The 27,151-nt window shown below is 52.1% G+C and overlaps 1 protein-coding gene across 5 annotated transcripts in view; it reads left to right on the top strand.

The window, feature by feature from the left end:
* Positions 1-11,214: 11,214 nt before the first annotated feature.
* The window catches only part of LOC108920686 (neuropilin-2-like), a 55,676-nt gene continuing 39,739 nt past the window's right edge, over positions 11,215-27,151 (top strand). For all 5 annotated transcript variants that reach the window (XM_018729619.2, XM_018729622.2, XM_018729620.2 and 2 more), the window contains exons 1-2: positions 11,215-12,066; positions 19,366-19,543. In XM_018729619.2, coding sequence (XP_018585135.1) covers positions 11,991-12,066; positions 19,366-19,543 — 254 coding nt within the window. In that variant the 5' untranslated portion in view covers positions 11,215-11,990. The remainder of the gene's footprint in view (positions 12,067-19,365; positions 19,544-27,151) is intronic.

The following is a 27,151-nucleotide window of genomic DNA, read 5'->3' as shown; positions in this document are numbered from 1 at the left end:
GTGAGAAGGTTCTCATTCGAGCTACGAGAACTCGGTATTTGTGACATAATTCGTAACACGGTGCAGGTTCCCCGGTCTCTGTTCGCCTCTGTGTTCCTATTTCGGTCCAGGACGTGGTCTTGGTCTCACCGACCTGATCGTTTCACTCAAAGTTCCTTCCACGGCATGCATGTGTCTCCTTTACTCTACAGCGGAGTTTATACTGAAGCTGTTTGTCCGAAGTATCTTAGCTCCTTTCCTCTTGGGTCTTAAACCCATTTGACAAAGGGTAGAAAACAACGAAAAGATGTTCCTGCCCAGAGAAGGATTGTCTAACGTAGTCATTTACGTGTCAATCCGTTCCGACAGAATTTTGTACCCCGCACGTTGTCCTTCTCTACGTGCGTTCGCTCCCGGCTCCTCCGGGGTCGGCTGAGCCTCGGAGCTGTAGCGTCAGCAGGCGGGGGAACGTGAAGCCTCTCGCCCGTCCGTCCATCCGTCCGTCGGCACCGGGCGGTCGGCTCCGCCCGGGGAGCATTATCTGTTTAGAAGGCTAATTCCGTGGATTAAATAAAGATCTTGTTTCTTAATGGCCGTTTTGGCAGCTCGCACCGGTGCAATTATGTGCTTCGCCCGCACAGGGTCACAGACACACGCCGGTTGCGCTCGGTTCAGCCCCAGCGCCATCCCAAGCCCCATCCCAAGCCCCATCCCTTCCCTTGACTGCCCACGCAGCACACACACACACACTGAGGATTCATTCGAAGCCAAGGTGTGTGACTTTCAGAGTTCGAAACTGCCACGTGGATTGAGTTGGTCTTAAGAGTAGCTTTCCCTCTGGTTTTTGTGCAAAATGGCTGTCGTTGTCAAAGAAACTGGATTTCTTTAATCCGTCTTCTCTTTCGCCTGGATTGGATAAAAGAATTATGGGGGAATTATTTTTACACCGGCTGCGCACTGCAACAAACATGTCTGTTTTTAAATATTCGCGCTGTGACTAAGATTTAATACACACGGCTAAATCTGACACGCGCCTCACGCAAACGCAAACGCTCGCACAACTCCACTTTACCGGGATGAGGGAGCGGCTCCTTGCGTCGACCGGAGCATTTGTTTCGGCACAATTCATCGCGCTCGCGGCTCCGAATGGCCCGATAATGAGATCCGCTCCCGCTCCGTTAAATAACGGCACGCATCAATTAAGAGCCATTAGGAGACTCGCGCCAGCGTTGGCGGAGCCGGAGGATTTGCGCGTTTGGGTTTGTTTGCGCGCGTGAGAGACGGAATTATCTTCGATTGCAAGCCGGGGAGCTGAGCGAGGGCAGAGGGCGTTCTTGTCTTCCCGGGAGAAATGCGTATATGTCCGTACGTCACGTCCGAAAAGAGAAGAGACAGAATAACAGCAAGGACTGTGCTTTTGATACCGGATACTGGAACGACGACACACTGAACTTTAGCAGTATTCCACACACACACACACACACACACACACACCCTTGTACGCAAACACAAACGTGATTGCAGAGTGCTCGGCGTGTTCATTTTGGGTGTGACGGGGTACTTTGCCTAATGACCGCAAAGTTAGAGCGGGGGCTGGTAAGGGCAGGACACCCGACTCGTTCTCCTCCAAACACGTTCCGGGTGTCAGGCAGGGGCCGCCGGCGCACAACTTGACTTCGGCTCTTGCGTTCAGCTCTTGTGCTCCGCTCGCGTTCTGGCGCCGCCGACGGTTATTCGTGCCGAGCGTCACGCGACGAAGGGGTTAACGCGAGCCGGCCGTCGCTGCCGTAAACACGGAGGAGCGCCCCGCGCTCCTTGCTGCGGGCCAGGCAGCCGCTGCGGCATTCTTCCCCGGAACTGAGAAAACGCTCGGATTTCGTTTCGCGATCGCCTCGTCTGTTAACCGTCACGATGGATGTGTTTCCATTCCTCCGCCGCGACGAAACTCAAACGTGGGCCTGAGCTGAATATAGAATGTGGGATGTAGAGATAAGTTCCTGTTAAACTTTAGACCTCCACAGCTTTGCTATGTCAAAATGTCAGACTCCATTAAACGTGACGGGGCGACCGGGCGGCGCCGGGGGGAGTCCGGGGTCCGATTCGCGTCTCGCCGAAATAATCTCCCGTAGATGTTCTCGAAAAGAAAAATGCCCGTCCTCAGTAAAGCCTCCGATCGGAGCCTCGGCTGGGGGGCGTTTACAGGGGGCCATCCGTCTCTCGTCTGTGTGTTTACACCGGTTTTACGGCCGCGTTACGGATGCCGTGGAAAGTGACGTTTCGCGTGTTGAATTGGTTCAATAGATCCATTGCGTCAAACTGGGGGAGCTGAGCCGCTGAGCCTCTGCCGTGACACGGGCCGGGAGAAAGAGCGAGGAGTTACTGTTTCTTGCGGTTTCATTAGTTCATCAACTGCCCGTCCACATCATCAAATAAATTAGCCTCTTTTCGTGAACTTATTAGCCCCTTTTCAGCAATCGCTTCACCGACAGGGTCCGTTTAGGCAAACGGATCTAAATTTCATCCCATTCAACGATACATTAGGCCCTTTTCTAAGCTGGCACCGTCTCAGCAGTGGAGATTGAAAGGAGAATGGTTCATGTAGGAGGCTGGAGTGCTGGTGTGCAGTTCACCATGTAAGCAGACATACATGCTGTATTCAGCTCAAGGATTCAAGTGGTTCGGGGCCCAGTGGAAGGTGTCTGCCTTGCTTTTTACCCTCTCTCTTCTGTGAACGGAGACAGCCGGGCAGCGCAGAGAACAGGTGTCGATATATTGTGAATAAGGGCCTGGTGATTTGTAACTCGAAGCATCGTCGCTGTTCGTCCTTTCCAGTCCTATCGGGTGTGCGTGTGCAAAATATCTAAAAAAACGAAGCTAAAACAAAGGCAAGTGGACTTGCATGAGTTTTCTTGAAAACGTTTCACCGCTCATCCAAGTGGCAGAACTGAAGAAGCCACTTGGATGAGCGGTAAAACGTTTTCAAGAAAACTCATGCAAGTCCAGCTGCCTTTGTTTTAGCTTCGTTTTTTAGATATTCCGTGACCTGGATGATTGAGAATCTTCACAGACGTGTGCGAAATATTTCCGAATCCCCCTCTTGCTGCGGTACGCTTGAACCAGGTGCTTGGGCTGACTAGCTCCACTAAGGGTGTCCCACTGTATAAGTGAGTAAATCGCCGTAAGCGATGCTAGACAACGGTGTCCGTTGAATAAGTGACGCATTCGTGTCGTGGTGAAGTTTTGCAGGGAGCCTGCTACCCTCAGCTTTGAGGAGGATTCGCTCTGTTGACCATCACTCTTTCCATAGCGACCCCAACAGCAGTGCTCCTCCTTTCCTCATGCAGCGGCATCAAAGCCTCCTTTGAGAAGCCTCTACCCTGGTTTACTCATCTCTTCGGAATTGTTCTGCAGTCCATTCAAAGCTGCTAAACCCCATCCAACGGAACATCAAAGAGCCTTTATAGGTTTAATGTAGGTATTATACTACGTTTAAAGGGGAGAACAGAAGTAAAGGCTTGAGTGGCTTTATATTTGCAGCTTTGAAAGGGAAACTGTTTACTGTATTTGTTTGGGGTGTTACGACGTGTCGTAAAGGGACAGCTTGAAATCCCAGATCCCTCTGAGGTTTGTTGGCCAAACCCTACCCACACAGGGTGGATGGGGTTGAGGTGATGGAGTGTTTGTGGGTGCGGGGCCACAAAGGGGTCAGAGGTTGAGAGCGTCAAGAAGGCCCGGGCCTTTCGGCCGTGGCGACAGGTGCGTCGTGTGCGTTTGCGGCGTTACAGCTGTCATTACGTGCACTTACTCCCAGCTCGCAGACGGATAACTCACTCGCCCATCCCGCCGCACTGGCATCAGCCCTGTTCATTTATTCATCAACAACTGCTGATATGTTTTTCTTCCTTGTTTGTTTCTATCTGAGGAGAAAATGATTAATTAACGGAAAGAAATGCAGACACCCTCTCTGAATTTCCAGACGCTCTGATGGCAGCATCAGCCCAAACTTCATCCCGCTTTCACTGCCTGCTATTTTATCATATCAAATAACGTGAGTCACCTTCATTCCATCAAACTATGCCATTCTCTCTAATCATAATATTCCCTTTTTTAATAATAATAATAATAATAATAATAATCTTCCCGCTTGTCTGCCTTGGCCCCTCCTTGTCTCCGTGCCCATCAGAGTGTGTGAGGCTAACGGCACGTGGCAGGCGGAACGAGACCGGGGGCAGTGACGTGGTTTTCTTTATTACTTCAGCGAGATCTGTCAAGGGAGAGTGGTGCGATGCAGCTTAATCTATACGAATTCATTCCTGTTTGTTGCGTGAAGCCCATCCTCGCTTCCGATGGGGGCCGACACTCTGTGGGTGACTGCACGTCGATGGGGGCATGGGAAGGAACAGATGTTGCCCCTTCAATCAGATGGCATCTGTCAGCACACGCTCTCCAATCAATTAGGTCTCGTTAATGGGCCGCCCGCATCAGATGGGCAGCGGGCCGTCTCCCTGACGGAGCGCCGCATAATGCAATGTGAGAGCCCCCCCGCCCCCCGTCTCCCTTTGCTGTCCTCACCTCCCGTTTGCTCATTTCCGCCAGCGGATTGCATTCGCGCACACACCGGCACGCATGCAGACACCTGTGCGCGCACCCGAACCCCTACACACACCCCTTCTTACACAAACACAAATACAGTACTACGGTAATTCATCTCCGGTCTCCTCCTCATCAGTAGTTTTGGCTTCAGGAAGTGAACTTCAGAGCAACGTAAAGCAGCAAGCTGTGAATCTCGCCTGTGCTTTCCGTTCGGGGGTCTCCGCTCGTCAGACACCAAGCGGACCTTTGGGGGTATTTTCTTTCTGCACTGGGTGACTCTGCATTTCTTGTTCTGTGCCCCTAATTCAAGAGTAAGTCTCCCCTCCCCTCCCCTCCCCTCCCTTCTCTCCTTTTTCAGCTTTTTTAAGCAGCCGGGCTAATTGCCGACTTCTTCGCCCAAACAACAATATCGAGCGATTCACTCGATTTAATGGCTATCGACATTGACTACGGATTAATTTCCACTTTTTCATATCTTCTACACTCTGAGGAGGGCGGGTTCGGTCTGAATGAGGTAACCAAGTTGTCCAGCATGAAAAGCAAACAGCGAACGTAGAGCTTTATTGAAGTTTATTGGAGCTCTTCGCTTTTGGACCCTTTCGGCACCATAAAAATTAGATGAGACAAAATCTTGCGTGTTTACCGTCACCGAAGCCGAGGCTTTTGCACCGATGGTTCGGCTGTCGAGCGGCAACGCGGCTCTCTGCGGAGCCGAGCCGGAGAGGGCATCGGGTGGCCTTTGTGTCTCTGAAGCACAGCTCATTGGAACCCGGTGTCTCACTGTCTTTGACAAGCCCCGCCGGCACTGTCCCGGCACACCTCGCAACCGTAGGTCGGGGTTGGGGCTCATAGTCACCGATGACCCTGACTTTGCACGAGGTGCTCCTATAATGGTCCCGTATTGGCGGAATAGCACTTACGTGAGGAGGGTCAGGCCCAGTCCCGCCAGGTCGTGCGGTGCGCTTGGACATGGACGTACCATCTGCTCACCCTGGTGTGAAGCACTTATCATCTGAAATCCAGTCTGAGGTAGCTGTATGTCAGCAGGCATACTGAGCAAAGGCAGCTGGACAGCAAAGGGGCTGGGCGTGAAACAAATACCTGGGGGATACTGAGCCAGGCCCTGTTTTACCGCCCCGTAACCTTAGAGGACAGGAACATCTACAGTAAACAGACCTAAGAACCCTTGTATGCCTGAGTGACCGAGCCCTTGCTGCTTGGGGAGCGGCCGGCAGAAACAACAAGAAAAACAAGAGACGCGTAGAAGGGGAAAAGGAGGAATTCTGAGCAGCCTGTCAGTCTGCGACTAAAGTAAACGCGCAGAGGCGGCCACGAGTAAACGCTGGGCGAGCCGGGGGAGGAGGCCCTCGGGGCGTCCGATCGCTCGCCGTTATCTTTCACGCCTTCGGCTCCGCCCGTAGGCTCCGAGAGGTGTCCGGAGGCGAGCCGGAGGGGGCCGGGGTCACCCCCTTTCTAGGTTAAGATCCCCGGCCTCCTGCCTTATCGGCGATCGAGGCGCGCGATGAGGGGCGGATGAGCCGAGCCGGAGGCGGCTGTCTCCGCGAGCCATCCGAAGCCGCGGGGGGCTTTCTCGCGGCAGTCCTCACGTGCGCTTTCTCCCACTCCCTCGGAGCGGATGGTGCATTAACACACAGTCAGCGTCGCGTGGGTGGCCGTTCGGCTAGACAGAAGAACAATAGGTAACGGTTCAATTGTCCGTCATTGGCGCCCAGAGAAAACACGCAACTAAGTACCGTACAAACGAGTTCCGTGTCAATTTTAATTCCCCGGACATATTTAGCGGCGCTCTTACAAGGGAAGAGCCATTATGCTCGAACGCAGCTCACGTTTCAGTGCAACGCGTTAAGGAAAATAAACACGGTAAATCAATTTTTTTCACCATCATTTTTTTTCTTATTGCAGCCAGCAATGGACGGCCTGCTTTGATCCTTTGGTACAGTATGTAACACAGCGCTGGTCTTGAAACGCGTTACAGAAATACGAGTGCACGTAATACCCATGACATCAAATTTTCCTCCTTAATCTTATATTCCAAGGGAATTGATGTCAAAAAATAGCAAATGGTGTAGTGGTTAAGGACAGTTATTTGTAACTTGAAGGTTGCTGGTTCAAGCGCTGGTTCGGTCACTGTTAACATTGCCCTAGTAGTGGAATTGTCCAGTAACACGTCCACTTGTGTAAATGGATCCAATACAGTAAGTTCTTTTGGACAAAGGTACTGGTCGAACAGCCAGTTTATCATAATAGATACAACAAGTGTGTTACGTGTACGGGGGTCGGGGGTGAAGCAGACTCCTTCATCCCATTTTCGTTTCTCTCAAAAAAAAAAAACAAAAAAAAAAAATCCATGCAGTCACTCTTTGTCGTCTTTCTTCCTCATTTTCAGGGATGTCGCCTCTTTCCCGTCATCTGGCAGAGACCTGCCCTCTAATGGTCGCAACTCAAACAGCTGCTCGGGAGCAGAGCGGTTCAGAGGCGCCGGCGCCTCCAGATTACACACAAATTCGATTAACGAGGAGTTATCAATAGCGCTCGGAGGTGATGTTGTCAATTCGTAAATGACAGCGACATGGGCGGTTTATCAAGGAAAAAATAAGAGTCTGGAAGTGCGTCCTGTAACATCACCTTCAGCTCTCATCCGGAGCGCACCCATCCACCTATCTTGTTGCTCCGCACGTTCCCATCCCCGTCGATGTTCTCCTCCAACTTAAACTGAGCCCGTGGATTTTCTTCACATGATCTCTACCCAGGTAGAACAAAGGGCCCCTTCGGGAGCTGGGCAGCATAGCAGATAACGGAAGCGCCGGCGCAACGCAATCCTCGGAATCACCATCTTATCTGAACCCCGAGGAGCCGCCGCAGCTTCGACGTATAGGCTCGACGCGCACGCGACCGAGTTGGCGGCTTCGCTTGCTGACGCAGAGATGACGGCGGTCCGCGGGTACGTAGCGCGTGAGAAGACGGCGCACCTGCCACGCAGGGGGCGGGACTTACAGGCCGTAAGAAACGCCTCCGTGCCCACAGGCGACTTGCCACATGAGGTGGGAAAAAGTTCCGGTGAACGTTGTCCGGAAGCATTTTGGGCCATGAAAATGCTGCGATGTGATGGAGGGTATTTTGAAGACAAAACGGGAGGCTGCCTACTACCAGACACATGCCCTAAATCAGTGTCGGTAGTGTTCACGTGTCGTGGACATACTACTTCAACACTCGTGTACGAGCAGACCGCAGCGTTCTGTCGACAATGGCAGCACAGCAGGGATGGGCGGCAATGGAGCGCTCCCCGCATGAATCGCAGTCTCTGCGCACACAAAGGGACCTGAGCGCTCTGCTCGCGTCGGGGGAGACCGTGCCGCAACAAGATTGTGGCCCGACCCTCTCAGCCTTAGCCCTCTGTCGAACGGCGCTACGAGTGCGACGCACGTCAATAAACTGAGAGGACCAAAAGTACTTTATCGCAGAGCTGAAAGGAAGCTTGTACTGTTAATCTCCCATGTAAATACAGATAACAAGTGCTTTGTGCGTGTCCCTCGCCCAACAACAGCCGCTATCTGTGCGCCGAGCCCCACCGCAAAGCCCCTTTATCGCCGACTTCAACGCCGCGTCCTGCCTCGCCGGAGCCTCATCTCGCAGGCTGAAGAGGAGGCCCTCGGAGACGGCACGGATCCAGATGCTTAGCAGGAAAATCAAACCGGGGCTCCGCGGGAAAAAAACGATACAAACCTTCAGCGGAGCAGAAAAGCGTGATTTACGTGTGAGATCTGCGATCTTCACCGTTTACCTTTTGCAGTACGAGGGCGACTGAAACGTACGATAAGAACATTAGATGAAAGGACTGCATCCGGGTGCAACGTTTTCAGCTGAAAACCCCCAGCGAACTGCGATTGCGAACGTCCCCCCGGGCGTGAAGGGTGGATGATCTCCAGAGAACGACAAGCTCCGCGTGTCATTTGGGACCGGATGGAGGCCGGTTCTGCAGCTCAAGGCCGATGAGCGGACAGGTGGGGCGGTACCCGTGGCGGTGAGACGTATGGATCGCGGGTGTGACACCGGCCACCTGCGGGCATCAAGAAGCCTGACCGACAGAGTCGCTCGCGCTGGGCCGTCTTTCCAGAGTCACACCAGCAGTCATATGACTTGTACTGAACCCCAGCAAAAGCATGTCTGTGAAGAATGGGTTCTGGTTACCAGAGCTGGCCACATTTATGAGCATCACTCACCAAATGAAGCCCTGCATTCCGATTTGGAAAGAAATAAGATGGGGCATTTCGGGTTTTCCAGCCCTCAATATGATGGGCCAAAAAAAAAAAAAACCCCTCATCCCTGATCCTCTGCCGCTAGCAATAAAACTGGTCACAAGTCCCCACTTATACGCTGGGAATAAGGTAAACAGAGAGCTTGTGGGCACAACTATGAGGATTTCTAAGCAGTTTATTTTGAGAACTGCAGGGAGCTGCTGTGTCATTAAAACTCCCAGCATTGTAGTTAGCGTAGCTGATTGGAGAGCAGTGCCGGGCCAAGCCCAGGAGCAGATGACATTTGGTCGGGGCCTCCCGATTGGATGTTGGGCACTCGGCTTTGATGTGTGTCGTGTGGCGAAAGACAAAATTTATGGCACCGAACAAGCGGTTCTCGATGAGTCCCTTTCCCTTGCTTAAGTTGAGAGAGCAGTGCGGAGCCCTGAGTTCACGTTTGCATTTGTTCGGTTAGCAGACACTTCTCTCCAAAGTGATGTACATCTCAGAGAAAAATACAAAAAGTATATTATGTCAACAGAAGAAGAGACTTGGATACAGACACGTGATTCTCGAGTACAGTCTATTTGTCACATTCCACCATGTGAACCGTTATACATCACACAAATAGGTACCTATAGGCTTTCTGTTATTAAATATTATTAAACATAACAAACACATGTTTATTGAGTGCTTATGAAATCAGGGGTGGAGTGAGTTTGAAAGAGGTGAGTTTTGAGATCCTTCTTAAATGTAGAGAGAGATTCAGCAGTTTGGAGTGAGAGGGGGAGTTCATGCTACCACAGAAGAGCCAGAACCAAAAACCTTTGTGCTTTTCATTCCGGACCTCTTTGTGTGCGGGACCAGCAAGTGGGCAGAGGTGGAGGAGCGTAGCGGTCTAGTTGGGGTGTAACGAGCAATCGGGTCTTGTAGATATCGGGGAGCAGGTCCGTTGATGATTTTGTAGGCCGTAACCAGAGCGTTGAATTTGATCCGGGCGGCTGTAGGAAGCCAATGCAGAGAGACGAGGAGAGGAGATACGTGGGAATGCTTCAGCGGGTCAAACACGACTCGTGCAGCAGTGTTCTGTATCAACTGGGGAGGTTTTATGGCAGAGGCTGGAAGGCCAGACAGGAGAGCGTTACATTAGTCCAGGTGGGATATCACCTTGGCCTGGACCAGGAGCTGCGTTGAATCTGTTGTGAGATACCTCGGGTGGATCCGGTGGATGTTATGGAGGATGAGTTTCCTGTCAAAGTTGTTCCACTTCTCAGACGCACCGCAAGTTTTTTGGGAATTCCATCTGCCGACTCCATCTAAACAGAAGCGAGAACAGAACGGCAGTCGTCGTCTCCTGCTGCTGCTCTCGGCTAATTTCCCAGCGTCCTTTGGGGTTTAGCCGTTTCTCATGCAAAAGCAGGAGGCGACGGTTGGTCAGTTGGCTGATGTGGAATCAGTGTGGATTTGACACCCGCCCTGCTACGGTACACAGTGTCCAACACAAGGAGGAAAACATTTGGAAAGCACTTTTGCGCACGCTCAGCGTTCTAAAGGCATCCTCAAAGTTTGTACCGCTGAACACCTCCGCTGACACGCACCCTGTGCTTCCAAGGTCCTAATGCCCCAATGGAAGATCGTATCGCATGCTTTTCTGGCCCTGAGCCCATGGGGGAGCATGTTGCTTGGGAAGGCGAGGAACCGTATTTCATTTTCCATTGACTCAATGGACAATTATTTGAGTGTCACGAGCCCAGATACAGTACACATGGCGGTAGACTCTCCGTTTACCAGTCCGGTGTTCCCCAGCCAGTGGATCTGTTTTTTTTTTCCTCTCCCTCCTCTGACCTTGTACCGTTCCTTCGCACCGCTGACCCTCGTCCTGCGTTACGGTGGCCGGAATGTTGGCCTGCAGTCACGAGAGCGCCTCGCCTTGACTCTCATTCAGCTCCGCATTTCCACAGCAGCTACAGCGCACTGTCACGGCACACAGTGTCCAAAAACGCTGCTCATAATGATAATATCCATGTCTATTCGAGAGAATTAGCGAGGGCTATTATGAGCCTCCGGGTCCCTTTTTTATTATAGTGAATAATGACTGTGTCACAACGTTACTAAAGAAACGCTTTGAACTCCTGAAGCTATATTGTCGGGTTCATTCTTTAGTCATTACCGTTACGTTATGTTTTCGTCTCCTCCGTCTGTTATTACGCACAGTAACCCCGTGCAAACAGTTAAAGAAGCCCGTGAGTTCTTTGCGCCACCGAAATCCGACTAGCGCGCGCGCGCGTGTGTTTTCTCTCTCCTTCCCTGCCCTCCCCTTCTTTTTATAACTTTAAAGCGGGCGGGCGAGCGCCCGTGAGGAGTCGCTCCTCTGTAATCAGTGCCGGGAGGGGGCGGGTTCGGCTGCGCCCACTGTAACGCGATCGCCGGCGCGCACCGACGCCGTTACACGCGCACACGTTGCCGCAGCGCCGCGCGTCCGCTCGCTCCGCTCTCTCGCTCTCTCGCTTTACTTAGGCAGTCACTTAGTCAGCGAGTCGGCTCGCGGACGCAGCGGCGGAGCGGAGTGCAGCGCGAGGACAGCGCTGGAGCGTTCCCGTCGCGTCGCGCGCGCTGCAGGAGGAGGTGGCGCGGACTCGGGCGAAGCCGAGCGCTTGCGGAGCGCGCGCACTCGGAGGACAGAAAACGCCGTTTGTCACCAGGATTTTTTTGCGGGATCCGCGCGGTGGGGGGGGGGGGGTGATCGGAGTTGGCACTTTGAACGCGGGTCAGTCGGACAGATGTTGAGCTCCGCTGTAACGACGCCGCGTCTGCGCTCAGATGAACTCGGTATCACGTCGTCGTCGCGTCGCGTGTTTCAGTCTTAGGTGCGCGAGGAAATGACACATTTCTGACTATCGTTTTCGAAAGGGAGTCGAGCCGAGGCAGAAGGACTAGGAGCAGTGGGCTGTTTTGTGACAAGTCTGCTCCCGAAGAGGAGTTGAGTTCCCAGTGGATAGATACCCGTGCGCCGCGGGAAAGGGACACTCTGGACAGAAGGACGGAAGACTCGGTCACCCGCGCGCGACTTCGCAGATTAAAGCCGGGCGACACCGAAGCGAAGGTGGGAGACAGAGACGCAGAGGGGGACAGACGCAGAGAGAGAGACGGACGGGGTAGAGGATGGCTGTGCTGTCCGCCTGGCTCCTGGGACTCTTGCTGCACACGGGCTTCACGGGAGCTGCGCTCGGGGACCAAGGTACGACACACACACACACACACACTTTTCACCAAACTCATCATCCAAATCGCTGACCACTTCATACTTCTGAGTGCTTTCGTGAAAACACTCTGCCCTCCGCCCCGGTAAACTTTCTGACTCATAAGGAAACTAATGCAGACATGATAAAGCACAGCTATGATTCATATAAACGAAAGTCAGGGTTTAGTTACAGCGAGCGGTGCGTGTTCACTGTTCACCAACTGAGGAGACATGATGATGATGATGATGATGATGATGAAAGCAACATGACATGACCCCTCTCGCAAAGCATTTAAAATCTAAAATTGAATCTTTAACACTAATCACCTCCCCGTGCGATCATTGTGGCTTTGTTTATTAGTTATTTATTCGTCGTGTGTTTAAAACCCTTCACGGTAATAATCGTAGACAGTCGCGTGGGTTGTCTGTGGTCTGTTACTTTTAACGTATTTTTTATCATTCCAGTTTATAAAGTCGAACACAGTACAGTTTAACGGTGTAATGAATTTATTGTTATAAACTAGTTATACATATTATCCGGAATTGAGCTTCGCATTCTTACAGCACAGGGCACCACTATATGATCCACAGAAGCAACCTCCATGTGTAATAATAAATGATATCTCTGGACATAATCTGTTTACTTTTAAATCATACATAAATTCGGCAGTATTAGACTTCTCTAAATCGCCTTTAATTCCCAGTCCAATATTTGCTCTGGGATTATTACAAATGCAAACGAATAGTGTAATAATAATCTTAATAATTAATATGTTTTGAGCGAGGAACGCGCCCCAAAGAGAGGGGTCGCGTGTGCGCACATGGGTCGGGTTTTGAAGTGAGGTGAATTATTTCGATATCGAAAGGGTGTTTTTTCCCCCGTCTTTTCCAAGGCTGGTAGCGCTGTGTGTTCAACGATGTGGGAGTTTTAGTTATACTATTATATAGTCACTACAGTGTGATTTACAGTTAGTTCTGTTCTCTTTCAGTCCAGCCAGTGACTCGAACACCCACCTCCCGTGGACTCGAAACAACGAGTCGAAACAAATTAGACATTTAAGCTAATTTTCTTTAATTAATATTGATACATGCATTCTTTCAGCAAGCCCTAATTTGGACACGAATAACATGTAATGATAACGATCAAAATACACTGTGCGCGTGTGTATGTGTGTGTGAACACCACTGCGCAGTTTGTGCTCCACTCACTATCCATAATCCAAGTTCACCTGCCTCCCTTGTTGTGCAGTGGCGGGTTCGAAGCACCTCTGACTCTACAGCTCACACATTCCCCTCTACTCCACCACTGTAGTGTGTATTTCGCACGCAGCTCAAAGAAAGCGTTGCTCTCCTTTAACTTCCCCTCGTCTGCTGTGTGGCCCGTGAATGCGGGCGAAAACTTCCACAGCTCGTCCTCGCGCCGAGCGCATTATCCGGCAGCATCGGCGGCTGGAGCGCGCGCTTCCCGCGGGAACAACAAGAGGCGGCGCGCGCGCGCAGCCCGAAAACGCGTCTCGTGGAGCCGAGTGGAAGGCGGCGCGAGGCACCGGATCCGCCGGCGGCGTTGTTGTTGCCACCCCGCGGCCCCGGGCCGGGTTCCGATGGTTCACGCAGTGGGGAGCGGTTACAGCGCAGTTCGGCACAGGACGCGTTTGTTCTGAGGCGATATTATGCTAGATAATCTATCTAGTATCTCGCGCTCGGCGAGTCGGCGAGTGCTTATGTCTCCAGCGCTGTTACTCGCTCACGAAAGGCGGGTTTCCAGGCACTGCCATTGTTCACTTCAATCAGAGTGCCATGAAAAGCAGGAAACACATTAACACCGCGCCGACAGCGCAATTTATTAGTTCCAACAACAGAATAACGGACTTGAAAGTCTGAGGAAAGTGAGTGTCGTTGGAGACCGGCTTTGACATCGAAATATTTAAAACATCCTGTACATACACGACATGTCCTTGCCCCCCCCCTTAAACTAAACAGAACAGAAAGCGAATTATTATGTTATAGCTCCGTGGAAACATTCATTGTGATTGTCTAGTTTTCACACTATGAACAGTTGCCTTTTTCGTTGCTGAATTGCTGTTTGGCAGAGCAGACAGGCCACGTCGTGTATCTCTGTAATCTGAAATCCCCCTGGAATATGTCTTGTTGATATTGCTAAAAAGTGCTACAGGAGAAGAAACCCACACGCAGCACAGTGTAGCAGAGAGAGGGAACGCGGTAAATAACGCGGCGCGCCTCTGTTTCGGCCTGTGCTGCGGTACGCGTTTAATATGGCTGGTTGTGCATGTCGAGCCAAGCCACAGCAGTTGGGTTTTACTGTTCCCATGGTACTGCCGGCCACACCAGGCTGCCCGGGCCTGCGGAGCTCATAGAGAACCCGACGCCTTTGTTCTTTGGGTGAGTCAACAGTTTACGTGGGGAACCGGGAAAGCGACTCGATCCCGGGACCGGCTGCTCTGCAGGCACATGCGCGACACGCGCCTCGTACACCACCGCGCCTGGCTTCCGCACCTGGGGGTTCTGGAGCGCAAGCCACGTGCTGACCTGTCTTCTGGGCCAACGGGTTCTCCGCCTCCGCTTAAATCTAGAGCCGCGCCACAAGGTGTGCGTTTCTAAAGGGGGTCCTGGGGACAACCCGTTCGATATTTTTGTTCCGTTTGTTTTGTTTTATCTCCTTTTGTTTCACGTTCATGTTTCGTATGCGGTTCGTTTTGACCGAATTTCCCGTGGTCCTTTCCTAAGGTTTAAAGGATGACTTGTTTCCTTGTTAGTGTCTGCAGAGTGTTGCCTCTGTTATCTTGGAAATTGCATTTGTTTTTTTCCCGGGGAATCCATTCATCATGTGTATTTCTGTTCTGCTGCAGCTCGCCTGCTTTCTTTTCCAGCATCTTGTTCTGACATTCGGAACCTGTTAATCTTGTGCCTTTTTCTCATTCCTGACGTATTTTTCCACTGCGCCGCTGGGGCCTTTGAGAGGGGAGAGGGAGATCCAGGCTTGGCTCGACCCAACTCTCTGCTGACACATTTGTTCATTTTGAGAGATGTGTGCAAGTTCTTGGCAGTTCTTTCGGTTTCTGTGTCTGCCTGCTTTGCTCTGTTTCCTACTTCTCTGTACCTGTGCAGACTTCAGTGCTGGGGATCAGAGCAGCAGACTGAAGAGCCGGTTGGAATCGGAATTGCAAAGATCAGAGCCAGTTGGAATGAGAATCACAAAGATTAAGAGCCAGTAGAGATCTGGGTCCCGAAGAGGTGAGCTGGTAGGGACCAACATTGTAGAAGTTAAGGCCAGTAGGGATCAGTACCTCTGAAGGAACCAGAACTTTATAGAGGTAAAAACAGCAGAGATGAGAGAAGAGCCAGTAGTGTTCAAAGATGCACGGAGCAAAGTGGTTCAGCAGGCTCATCCTTCAGAAGACAACCTCAGTTTCTGTTGAGACGGCACCACTTTCCACAAAACCTCTTGTTCTCCATTCTACCTGCTCTACGGCACTCGGAATTGCAAAGAGGCAACAAGGGATGATTCAAGGAGACAAAGGAAACAAAAATCACACCAGGATGTCTGTCTGAGAGAAAAGTTGTTACATGCATACGTGTCCAGTGTTTACATTTTTATTGTTTATGTTTTGCGATATTCTTTGAGCTGTTTATGGGGTGCAGTAAACTACTACCAGTACTCTGTCATACGGCGGTGTGAAGTAAACAGAAAAATACGAGACACATATGTAGGGTGGCGATAGAAGTCTTTGTTTTATGGGCAAGAAAGAGAAAACTGTAGATGATCGGTGTATCGCAGCTGAAGATACTTAGACTGTGTACCATGACAAATGTTCTTTTGCCACTGGAACCAAACATACTTCCGCTCAACAGAAAATTCATCCGAAAATCTTTGAAAACAAGGTCAGATATTTGAAATGGGGCCAACAAACAAGGACTTGTTTAATCTCATGAGGCGCGGGAAAGTGCTGAAACAGTGCTATCGGGATGAAATTCCAAACAAGCACAAAATCCATAAATAATGCAGTTTTCATTCTTTTCCCAGCACGGCTGCTTATCGCCGTTTAGAGTTGTTTATGGGGGGTGGCCTACGGCCCATATCCAGAATTCACGAGCAGGGCTCGCGTTAAAAAAGGCGACAGCAGTGTGGAGAAAAATAACAGATCTGATGACAGCTGTGGAATAAAGATATTACAGTATGATATGCAGATGTTGACATCCTGCTGCTGTGACATCGACCGGTCTCCTGCTCCGTTTCTCTGATACGGAAATTGAGGTGTTTAAACTTGCAGCTGTCTCATCTCAGCAGGGTTGAGTCCTGGCTGGAAGGGAGAGGAGCAGCACGTCTGTGAACCAGGGCACAGAGCAGCAGAGTGACAACAGACCGATTCGTGTGTAAACTCATCTATCGGACAATCGTGGCCTATACCGAGTTGAATAACTCTACCAAGAGTGGCTTCTCTCGTGGGACCGTCTTGTGTCCTCGGAGGAGCTCCGAGGGATCTCAGTGTTGTGCACAGCCGGTTGGGGGGTGGCGTGGCTCTTGTGGTGGATTTGGGGGGGGTGCTTCAACATCATGTCCACAGCCATTCGCTGCGAGGACCCGCTGAAGGCCTGTGTCGCACTTCCACCACAGCTCCTCCCTCAGAGGCGCAGTAGCAGCGAGGCGTTTGGCGGGCCTGGGCCGGCCGGCGCAGAGTGTTTGATTAAAAACAGCCAGCCGTTCAGAAGCCGGCAGGAGAGCAATGGATCGGCTCCGCGGTGGGGTCTCTCGCCCATTTCCTTACCTCGGGCGAGAGTGCTTTTTTAATTAAGGTGGTGGGAATGATGGGGAATTTTATTACAGCATACACAAATGCACGCATGCACAGCATTTTATCACTCGAGTCACAGCATGGCATGTACATCATTCAGCTAACAGTAATTAATTCAGTCACACATGTGCCGGCACACCCACACCTAGAGGTATAAACCTCTTCCTGCACACACTTACACACCTACACATGTATTTAAGCATATACTCTCCCCCCACGTACATATACAAATGTACGCGCGCTCCGTGCACACTTTGCATCACCTCCCCTCCCCATGCCGCGCACACTCACGCACACCTACGCATCCGTGCGCACGTGCCATTCTCTCACTGGAGACTGCTCTGTGAACTTACCCATGCTGGGCTGTAATAGCATGTGGCAGTGTGCGGAGATGGATAGACTCCTGGAGCAGCAGAGACACAATAATTCATGAGGCCACCTCAGTGCTCCGCAGCCCATCCCACCAGCCCCGGAGCGGAAATGAAGGCCCCGCTCCTCCCAATAGTCCTGTGGTGCCAGAACAGGCCCGTGACGGAGTCCGAGAATGGCAGAGGAAACACACCTTTTAATTGGAGTCGCCAGGCAGCCCTCCGCCTGTTCTTAGCCCTCTTCCGGTGCTGTCTGCATGCAGAGAAGTGTCTTCAGCTCTGGGAAGTGTGTGGAGCTGGCAGGGTGTTCCTCCAATGGCCCAACCTTTCGCAGCTCATATTAATCAGACTACGAGAGACATTACCGCTCAAGGCCTAATGCATTAATTATAAGCAGCTCAGGTGTCTGTCTTCCTTCGCTTTGTTTTTGCTGAAATGACAGCACTGGAGGAATTAATGTGTGTGTGTGTGTGTGTGTGTGTGTGTGTGTGTGTGGGGGGGGGGGGAGGGGGAGAGAGAGAGGGAGCATGTATACACACGCTTTCTGTGTATCGGTTGGTACGCATGTTAGTGCACACGTGAGCCGCGTAGACGTGTGGCCGAATTTGTGAAGAGTCGGGTAGCTGGGGGGAGCGGCGTCTGCTCCATCAAATGCCATAATGCCTAAAATGTGCATTTAAAAATCATGATAACTTTGAAGTGTCACTCCTTGAAAGTCTATCATATTTGATCCTCCTGGTCTTTTTCCTCCTTTCAATGCATGACACAAGCCTCATTTAGTAGCGGTGCAATACACAGCAGTGAGAATTCAGGCCTGCATCCTTTGCCATTTCAGTAGGGGTTTTGAGAGCGGTTCCTGAGACTGGATGGAACGATATCCCCTGGATTTAGGGTATGAAAAGGCAGAGGGTGCCTGCAACCCCCGAGGTTCGTTACACTCGCCAAGATGAGCGAGCACCCATTGCAGACGAGCTCTAATTGTTTCCAGACATCTTCGTGGAGGCCAGCCACAGACCCCAAACTGTCAATCCTGGCTCTTACTTCTTCTGAAGCCCTTCCCATCATCTCCTGCTGGGCCTCTGCAGGTGGTGCCGTGTGTGTGCAAGTGTGCCCGTGAGGGGATGCGCTGACGTGTGACGGTACGGGTGCATTTCTGTGCATGGTTGCCTGCCTGCGTGCGTGCGTGCGAATGTGTTTGTGCGTGCACTTGTGTCTTTTTTTATTTGCATGTCAAGTGTTTTAGTGTGGGCGGAGAGGTTTACAGTATCTGTTTTTATTTTTAGAGTGAAATATGTACAATCCTCCCTGGCGTGCTGTAATATGGATTTTGCCATAGGGGGTTTTGCGTTGGGGTTATATTACTCTTGTGTTACGTTGGGTTCGGATAAAACATAACTGACATTTTAAGAAATGCCGCGTCTCTGCCTTGCCAGCGCGTGATGGAAACAACCGCAGGTAGAGCAGTGGTTTGAGCCGCTTGTCTTGCTATGGGTCCTGGTTTTCAATCCCATCTCCAGCTGTAGTGTCTCTGGTGAAAATTGCCCAGCTCTACAGGTATATGTGGGTAAATAATTGTATGTATACAAATCTGAAATAGCGAGAAGCGCTGGGGAAAAGTGTCATTAAAAGCAATGCAGCGAGTGCTGTGAGCTCCACTGTGGGCTCAAGTGACCGGTTTCTTGGTGTTGGCACAGATTGGCCGCTTTGTGCACGATAAAAATCTCCTCTCGGTGCCGCAGTGACCTCCGTGCCCGCAGATACAAAGTGTGTGTCGCTTCCTGTGTCAAATGCGGATACCCGAGTGCGGGGTTATTATTCCAGGGAGAGGCAGATAGTATCTGGGAATGTGTCCTAATGTTTGCGCACTGTTAGCGGGCAGAGTCGCACACTGAATAGTAGCTGTGCAGCATGCCTGGTTTGGGGTCATCGTCAGACCGGCACCAGGCTTTGTGTCCCGGGTTCTAGGCCGCTGGTCCATAACACGCTCGCACCGAGCGGGAGGCCTGCCGCTCCTCTCGTCATCCGTGACCACCCGTTTCATCTTACAATGCATCCTCCGTATGAGTGTGAGTGGGTCTTCTGAAACGTGACCGCTTTTGCTCTCTTTCTCTCTTTAGCGGAGCCATGTGGCGGTCAGCTGGATGCCAGTCAGCCGGGTTACATCACGTCGCCGGGCTACCCGCATGAGTACCCGCCCCACCAAAGCTGCCGATGGGTGATCACGGCACCCGAGCCCTCCCAGCGCATCGTGCTCAACTTCAACCCCCACTTTGAGCTGGAGAAGCTGGACTGCAGGTGAGCTCCCTTGCCATGGCGCCCCCTGGCGTATCACGGCGGAGCTGCAGGCTTAATGACAAGGAATGGGATCCATAGTATGGGCGAGAAGGTGGACCGGTGGGACCGCTGTGTTCTTTCAGAGGTTCCGCCGCAAAGAGAAAGTTGCCGTGTATGAAATGCACCTCTCTAAGTGCATTGCTTTTCATCCAGCGTTCTGCCTGCCGACCATCCCCTGGGGCGAACTGCGTCCCATTGTTGGAGGAGATCAATAACCCATAGCTCAGCTGCAAGCACAATTCATCTGTGGCTTTGCAGCAGTGGTAATTATGCTTTTAAGTATTCATTACTATTTTTCTGCGGAGGAGGTCTGCATATCTCAATGGTTTTTTTTTTTTTTTTTTTTTTTTTTTAATTAATTGTGGCTGTAGCTGTTGGCAGTAAGTTTTTGCCATCCTCTGGTGGTCATCGGGAGAAGCGCAGGTAGGGGGAGTGGGCCCAGTGGTTGGTGGGGCAGGGCGCCTTTGGAAACGGATAAATTCGTGTTATGAAAATTCATGTTACGACTCCAACCAGACAAAGTGTTCCGTGATTGAAAGCACGGGGTCTGGGATCTGGGTCAACCAGACGAGGGGCACAGTAAGAGACCCCCCCCCCCGCTTCGCTCCCCCCACCCCATGTCCCCGGTACAACAATGCTGCGATTGGCTGAGGCTGCGACCGATAATGCCTCACTCACCAATCAGATGAGGGGGCCCACAGGGGTCCAAAACAGTTGAGGCAGAATCTCTGCATGCTTCAGGAGTCTATCCATCTGTGCAAGATTTTCCTGTGACGATAATTAACTGTCTCTGGTTAACAGTGATGGGCACATTCAGCTGTCAGATGATAATTGGGTGTATTGACTGTCGAGTCTGGGGGAAGCGCACGTAACGTAAACAGTTAGATTAGTACGTTGGAATTGTTGCGGAGCGCTGCTTGTGCGTAGCGTTCCCTAGCCGAAGTGGATGTGCGCGGGGGCTCCGCGCGGACCGTAGGGCAGCGCAGCGTCGGGACCCTCGGTCCATCTCCACGCTGTGAGAACACGGCGTCTCCAAGAGCCGGTAGCGGTGGAAGCTGCTTCCCGACACCGCCGGTCGGTGTGCGGGAACACCCTGTGATGGATAAACGTCCTTCCGTCGATAACCACCCGTCCAGGGCAGCATCACAGTGGTCCCGAGTTACTACGTGGGAAGCAGAGCACTTGGGGGAAGGATACACCTCGAACAGGAGGCCAGTCCATCACAGGGCAGTCACACACACTCGTACGCACCCTACAGCCGTTTGGAGCCACCGATTCACTTGAAACATGTCTTTGGATTCCGGGAGGAAACCAGAGCACCCAGAGGAACCCTCACGACCATGGGGAGAACGCGTAGACTCCGCACAGGCTGTACTGGATCCGAATCCACGTGCCGGGAACCGTGAGGCACCGGCACTGTCCTCTGCTCCAGTTTGCCTCCCTAAATTGTCAGTACAAACAAATCTCAGTCAGAATCTCTGCCCAACCTGGAACTTTATTGTTTTAAGGTTTTTTGGCAAACACATTTGCTGCTGAGTCTGCATCTCGCTTTGACAGCGCAGCTGGGGACCTCACCCAGCTCCCGAGTTTGAAGTGCCGCTTCCTGGTCGAGTCCTGCTCCGCTCCGTTGTGCCGTAGGAACGCTTAACGCCGCACAGTGCGTGGCACTTCTGTGGGGCCTCTGAAAAATCCCGACATTCTTTCAGTGCTCCGGCAGCATAAATATTTTATTTGTTGTTGTTGAAAGGCTTCCACTTCTACTTTCTCGCACAAGGAAACGTCCAAAGCTGCCTCCCATCATTACGGGTCCACGGGATGTCCAGTTCTGTTGGACTGGCACCATCCCACAGTGGTGAGCGTTCTGACCGAGTGCAAAACCCAGTCACGTTTATGGTCCTTTCAAAAAAAAATAGATATATCCCAAGAGAATTAATCCCTATTTAATGGATCCATTAGAAAACAAAACCCACACGAAAGCTGTTATTTATTTATTGAGTTGGATGAATGCATTTTTCACACTAATGCTGCAGCCATTTGCTGAGGTTACAACAGGACATGTTTCTCATCTGAAAAAACAGAAAAATATAACTTGGGCATTTTGAAAAGGTTGTGTTGCTATTGTGGGATGTCGCCGCATGTGCTTACCGCGCTTACCGAGCTTGCGTCGTGCTGCCGTACTGGTGCTCGGCAGCACGCGTCTCTGTAAACCAGGTGACTGTGTTTCAGCGCATGGAGATGTGTTGCTCTGGGAATTGTGTGCTGCGGGCTGCGGGCGCCATCCGCATCTCGGAGCTGGTATGGACTTGCACGAACCTGCCCGATGACCCCCCCCCGGTTGCACAAGGTGTCAGTCTGGACCATGGGTGGGAGGACCAGTGGAGACTATCTGGACAGGCCATTTGTACATGAAGACTGGAGGGGCTACCATAAAGGTGACAGCAGTGTCCTTTTGGAAGACTTTCTGGGATGCAGCGTGACAGCGTGGGGCAGGACGGCCGGGACGGGATGGTCGGCCGTCACCTGCAGGATCTCCGATTCCCGGCAGCAGCAGGTGGCCTCTTTCTGAAAGGACATGGATTTCTCCAGTGCGAAAACACTGCAGTATCACTTGCTGAAGGTGTAAGTTGCTTTGGGTAACAGTTTCAGCTGAGCAGGGGAAGAGTAATAAAATGCCTCCTCTGCTTATACAGATATGCCTTGAGCCTGAGGGTACGAGGATGGCCAGCGGGAGCCCCATAAGATCCCACGAGCGTAGCGGTCGTCTCCGGGAGAGCCTGCTGACAGACGCAGCCTGGCCGCCCCCTGGCCGCCCCCGGCCTCGCTGCCGTGGTCGCTGTCGTCTCCCCACCGTGGCCAATCGTGTCAGAAGGCTTCAAGCGCGCCGTGGCCGGGTAGCCGCACGCACACAAGGCCTTTCATTGTAGCCTCCGGAGACAGGAAGCTCCTGCTGCTGGCACTGCTGGGGAGGGGCCGTGTGCACTCTTGGCAGGGAGGATGGGAGGTACCGCAAGGCCTCGCTGACCTCTGACCTCACACTTCAGACCCGTCTGGTTCGTCGGGGTGCAAGTACTTACTGCTGTGAGCCTGCTGGTGGTGCCGCTATCACCGCTGTGGGCTGTTGAGCAGAACTAGTACTCACTTTTAGTATTCAGCCAGTACCAGTACACATCGCGAGTGTTCATCCAGTACTCAGTGCTGTAGTTGCAGTAGCTGGTATCGCTACTCACTTGGTGTTGAGATGATCAGTACTCAGCCAGCATGAGTACTCAGTGCCAGGTAAAAGAAGCAGTCCCTCTTCCAGCCCACAGCTGTTTCGAACCCCAGCTCCTGCTCATGGCAACCCCTCCTTTTAATGGCTCTGTCTTGCCCCTGCCTGTGGGTTTTATTGTGATTTGTAATTATTTGGGAGAATGCTGGCCACGTGCCAGAGATCTGCTGGCTCTGGGTTATGAATTAAGTCAATCTGAGTGAGTTTAATAAAATGTAGATGTTTCACGATATATATATATATGTGTGTGTAGTGCAGTTTGCATAACGTCACTCTCTCTTCCTCGCTGTCTCCCTCACGCTTGCCCTCTCTTTATTCTCCGCCATGAGAGATTAATCCTGTCTGCGGATATTAGCCGCGCACCGTTTATAATGAGGAGGAAAGGCTGGTGCCGCTTTCTTCTCCTTCTCCCAGCATTCCCCTCTCTGTAGACTTGTCAGGCGAGAATGAGGCTTCCGTGAAGAACGGCTGCCAAGTGATTCTGAGGCTGATCTTATCCGACGCGCAAAGGATTTTGGTTATTATTTCCCTTATTACGAATACTGCAGTTTCTCACGTTCTGGCCCGCGTGGTTATTTGAGGAAAGATGCCTCGGATTCCCGCGGAGGCCTCGCGTCAGGGCTTTGCCCGGTCCGTGTGTGCCGGCATCGGGTGCCGCGTGGGGCATGCTGTGTTGACTTTAGAGTTGAGCCTTTTCACGAAGGCAAACAAGCGGAGTTCATTACATGGAGCCCGGAGCCTCCCGTCCGCCTGTACGACACGGGACAGTATTTGCTCACGAGTTCTGAAAAACTCTGAGGACTTTTCAGACCTTATAGCCCGGTGTTTGCCTTCTTAAAAAAGAGGCAGGTTGTGTCGAGGGGGGTTTCCATGGCAACGCCAGGGGTTGGGGGTGTGTGTAAGCTCAGCTCAGTTCCACTTTTATCTGAAGTGACATACGCAGCTTATAATCTTTACATCATATATCCTTTTTATTGTTTATTCAAGCAGCGCAGGACTTGTGCTTCGCTCGTTCAAAGAAGCAGAACCTCTCGTTGATTTGAACCGACAGCCCTTTGGTTGCCCACCTGTCTGCAGCTCTTTGATGGAGAGGAGTCCAAATGTGTGATGTGTGCAGAAAAGCAGCCCCGGACCCTGCTGCGATGCACCTTCGCCGCTGGGTGTGATGGACGGCACCACTAAGCGGTGACGCCGCGCTCCCTGCACCGCTTTACAGCCGTTCCCTCATTACCTCTGGGTGGGCTTCAGCGCACCACGTCTCTGCGGCTTTTATGGCTACGGGCACGGACGCTTGATGGTCCGAGTCTGTTTTTACGCGCCGAAGGCGAGTTGCCAGCGGGGGCTGCAGCTGACGAGGTGTAACATGGCACTGCGTCGTAGCAACGGTATCATCCTTCTCTCGGCGCCTGTCGGCAGGTTTAGTGATCGGTGCGTTTTTTATGGGCTGCGGGCTGGACCGCATCGTGACTTTCGCCCCTTCCTCCATCTGGTCCGCTGACAGCGGGGTAGGTGACTCCAAACACTAGAGAGCTCGTTCGCTCCCTTTCGTCCCTTTTTGCCTGTGTTTTTACCCACGAGGACATTCGTCAAGATGTAGCCATCAGAACCGGTTGGGAGGTTTTCTCCGCTCAATACAATCCACCATCATTACAATTTATTCCATCCCAGGGCGGAATTTTATGTTAAGGTGTGGAGTAAAAACGCTGCTGTTAGCCGAAAGGAAAATAGCGTCATATCTATTAAATTCACACAGCAACTTACAGAATTTAGACGATACATCTTCATACTCGGGCCCTTACAAACCTAGATCAGTGTTGCCAGTAAAGGGCTATGACCCCATCTTCACCGGTCCTACTGCGGTTTGGCCGATCACCCAGAAGTGATGAACCAGGGAAGGATGCTTCGCATTTGTTCTCAGGAAAGATTGTAAATGGCAGATGTATCAATCTGCTGGGAATCCCTTCAAACATCTGCTTAATATTTCAGAGGCACTTAGAGCTTATTAGCCCTCCTCGGGGGCGGTTGCGGCTTTCTGCGCAGACTGCCACTTCTGAATCGCCGATGTTTCCTCTGCTGGTGCGCTGCCGGGGAGACGGGCGCGGCGGAACGTCCTGGAAAACGTGCACTCGCGGGTCAAGTGGCGCACGCATGCAGGCAACGTAGCAGTCGGCCTTCTTTGACATCACCGTGGACCGTCGGTCTTCCTCCGGTCCGGAGCAGCCGGGCGGCTCTCGCGTGGGCCGAGCCGAGTCCGGCCCCTTTCAACGAGGCTGTTTCCGAAGTCCCTCTCACCCGAGCGGGGAGACGTTAGTCTGTCCGCCCTGATGCACACGGAGCCCGAAGGACAGACGCAGAGGAGGGTAGTGGGAACAGAGCTGAGGCCAGACATCTCCCTGGACAGTATCTGTTTCATGGCTGTCCCTCCTTCGCTCGCTCACTCCTATCCTCTGGGAGAGCCAGTGGCACACGGTGCTAATCCACAACCACCAGCGGACCGCAATGAAATCAATTAAAACCAGACTGCCCGCGTCTCCCGTTGCCCAGGTTCTACCCCAGTTTCTGTTTGGCACACGTTGGCCGCCGCCATGGTTACAGAGATCACCCTGCACCCACTCGGCCTCTGGGGGGGACCGAGAGAATGGCGCCGCCGTGGCCGTGACGGTCTGCGCAGCAGCTGAGGGCGAGCGTGGACAAAGTGGAGCTGTGTGCAGCGGGAGACAGCGCGGCGTCTGCCTGCGTGCTCCACGCAACCGGTCTGCCGCACCCCGAAAGCCCCGATCTGAGTGACGTGGTGCCATCGGTAATGCGCCTGGCAGATGGGGAGAGCGCAGTATAAGGAGGCTAAACGTTTGACAGCTCTTCATCTCCGACGCTCGCTCATGACACGCAACCCTCGGCTCCTTCGCAGAGAGCTTGGAGGCACGGCGACGACCGGACCCACCGCGTGGGAGCGTTCGACGCCGTGCGCTCCCAGCATCTGACGAAGGGCTCACCATCTTACGCTGCAGTGTGCTCGTCTGGTGAGGGAGGTCTCTGCCTGCCCCCGGAGGGACCGGGTCTCCTCGAGTGCCACCATCCGGTATTAAATGTTTCAAGGAGCGTCGTGATTTGGTGCCGAATGCAGCCGTTCCTGTAAAATTTGGCCCAAATTGTCTTTATTGGCATCATGGGGGGCCTTATTGTTACTGCTTGCTGCACCCTTGTCTCTTGTTTTGGGCCAATAAACAGGGCTCTGTTTGCAGTATCACCAGGCCTTTCACAACTCAGGTCAAAAGAAGCTGTAGAAGTTTGAAACAACCTTCCATTGCTTGCTACACAAAGGAGAAGTTGGGCCATTTAGCTCGCGTTTTGACGCCGGCGTTTCATTTCAGGAGGGAGAGGCTTAAAATCAGGCCGTAAAGTGTTAGTGTGCGGCAGAAGTGGCCGTTTCAAAGTTCACCGAGATCAAAAGTCCTTCTCTGACCGGGATGTCACCGCATGCGACCCCCCCCCCTCCAATCAGTGCCTGCGATGATGACAGAAGAGGATGAGGAACAGAGCTCATTATCACAGCGACGGGCCAGGCCTGCGCACAGCCCTTACTGCACACCACCTTCCAGCGGCAGCTTATCAGGGCTCGGGAACGGCGGAACCGCGTGACACCCGACAGCGTTCCTCAGAACAGGGACACACCCTCGTCTGGCCGCAAACACTTGAGAACTCCAGCCTTGCCGTGAGTTGGAAAGGAACAAAGAAGACAGGCAGCCTGTGGTATATTGGTTAGAGCTGCTGCCTTTGGACCCAAAGGCCCCGGGTTTGAATCCCGCCTTCCACTGTAGTACCCCTGAGCAAGGTGCTTACCCTGAATTGCTCCAGTAGAAAATATGCAGGCATATCAAATCAAAGTGGCTTTATTGTCATTTCAAACATATACAGCTGATACAGTACACAGCGAAACGAAACAACGTTCCTCCAGGACCATGGTGCTACACAGAATAACAACGCCGTATATTACAACAATATATTACAATAAAAAAACTATGTATTACAGTATAATTGTAAATGCTGTAAAAAAAAATGTAAACGTAATTGCAAAGGGAATGGAATGGTCAGTGGGTAAAATCACCGCAAGTCGCTTTGGAGAAAAGCATCAGTCGAATGAATGAATGTAAAGAGCGCCCGGCAGGGCTCTTAAATGCAGAAACTTTCCATGGTAAATAAATGCATCGTCACCAGTGTTGTGGAAGGTCCTACACACCAAGTGCCAAAGCAATTCGCTATCGCTTTGTCACGTCTTCAAAACACGACATGCCTGACAACCG

The sequence above is a fragment of the Scleropages formosus genome, chromosome 12 (genome assembly GCF_900964775.1).
Source record: "Scleropages formosus chromosome 12, fSclFor1.1, whole genome shotgun sequence".
NCBI lineage: Eukaryota > Metazoa > Chordata > Actinopteri > Osteoglossiformes > Osteoglossidae > Scleropages > Scleropages formosus.
Note: the sequence above shows the minus strand (reverse complement) of the source record. Positions and strands in the feature narration are given on the sequence as shown.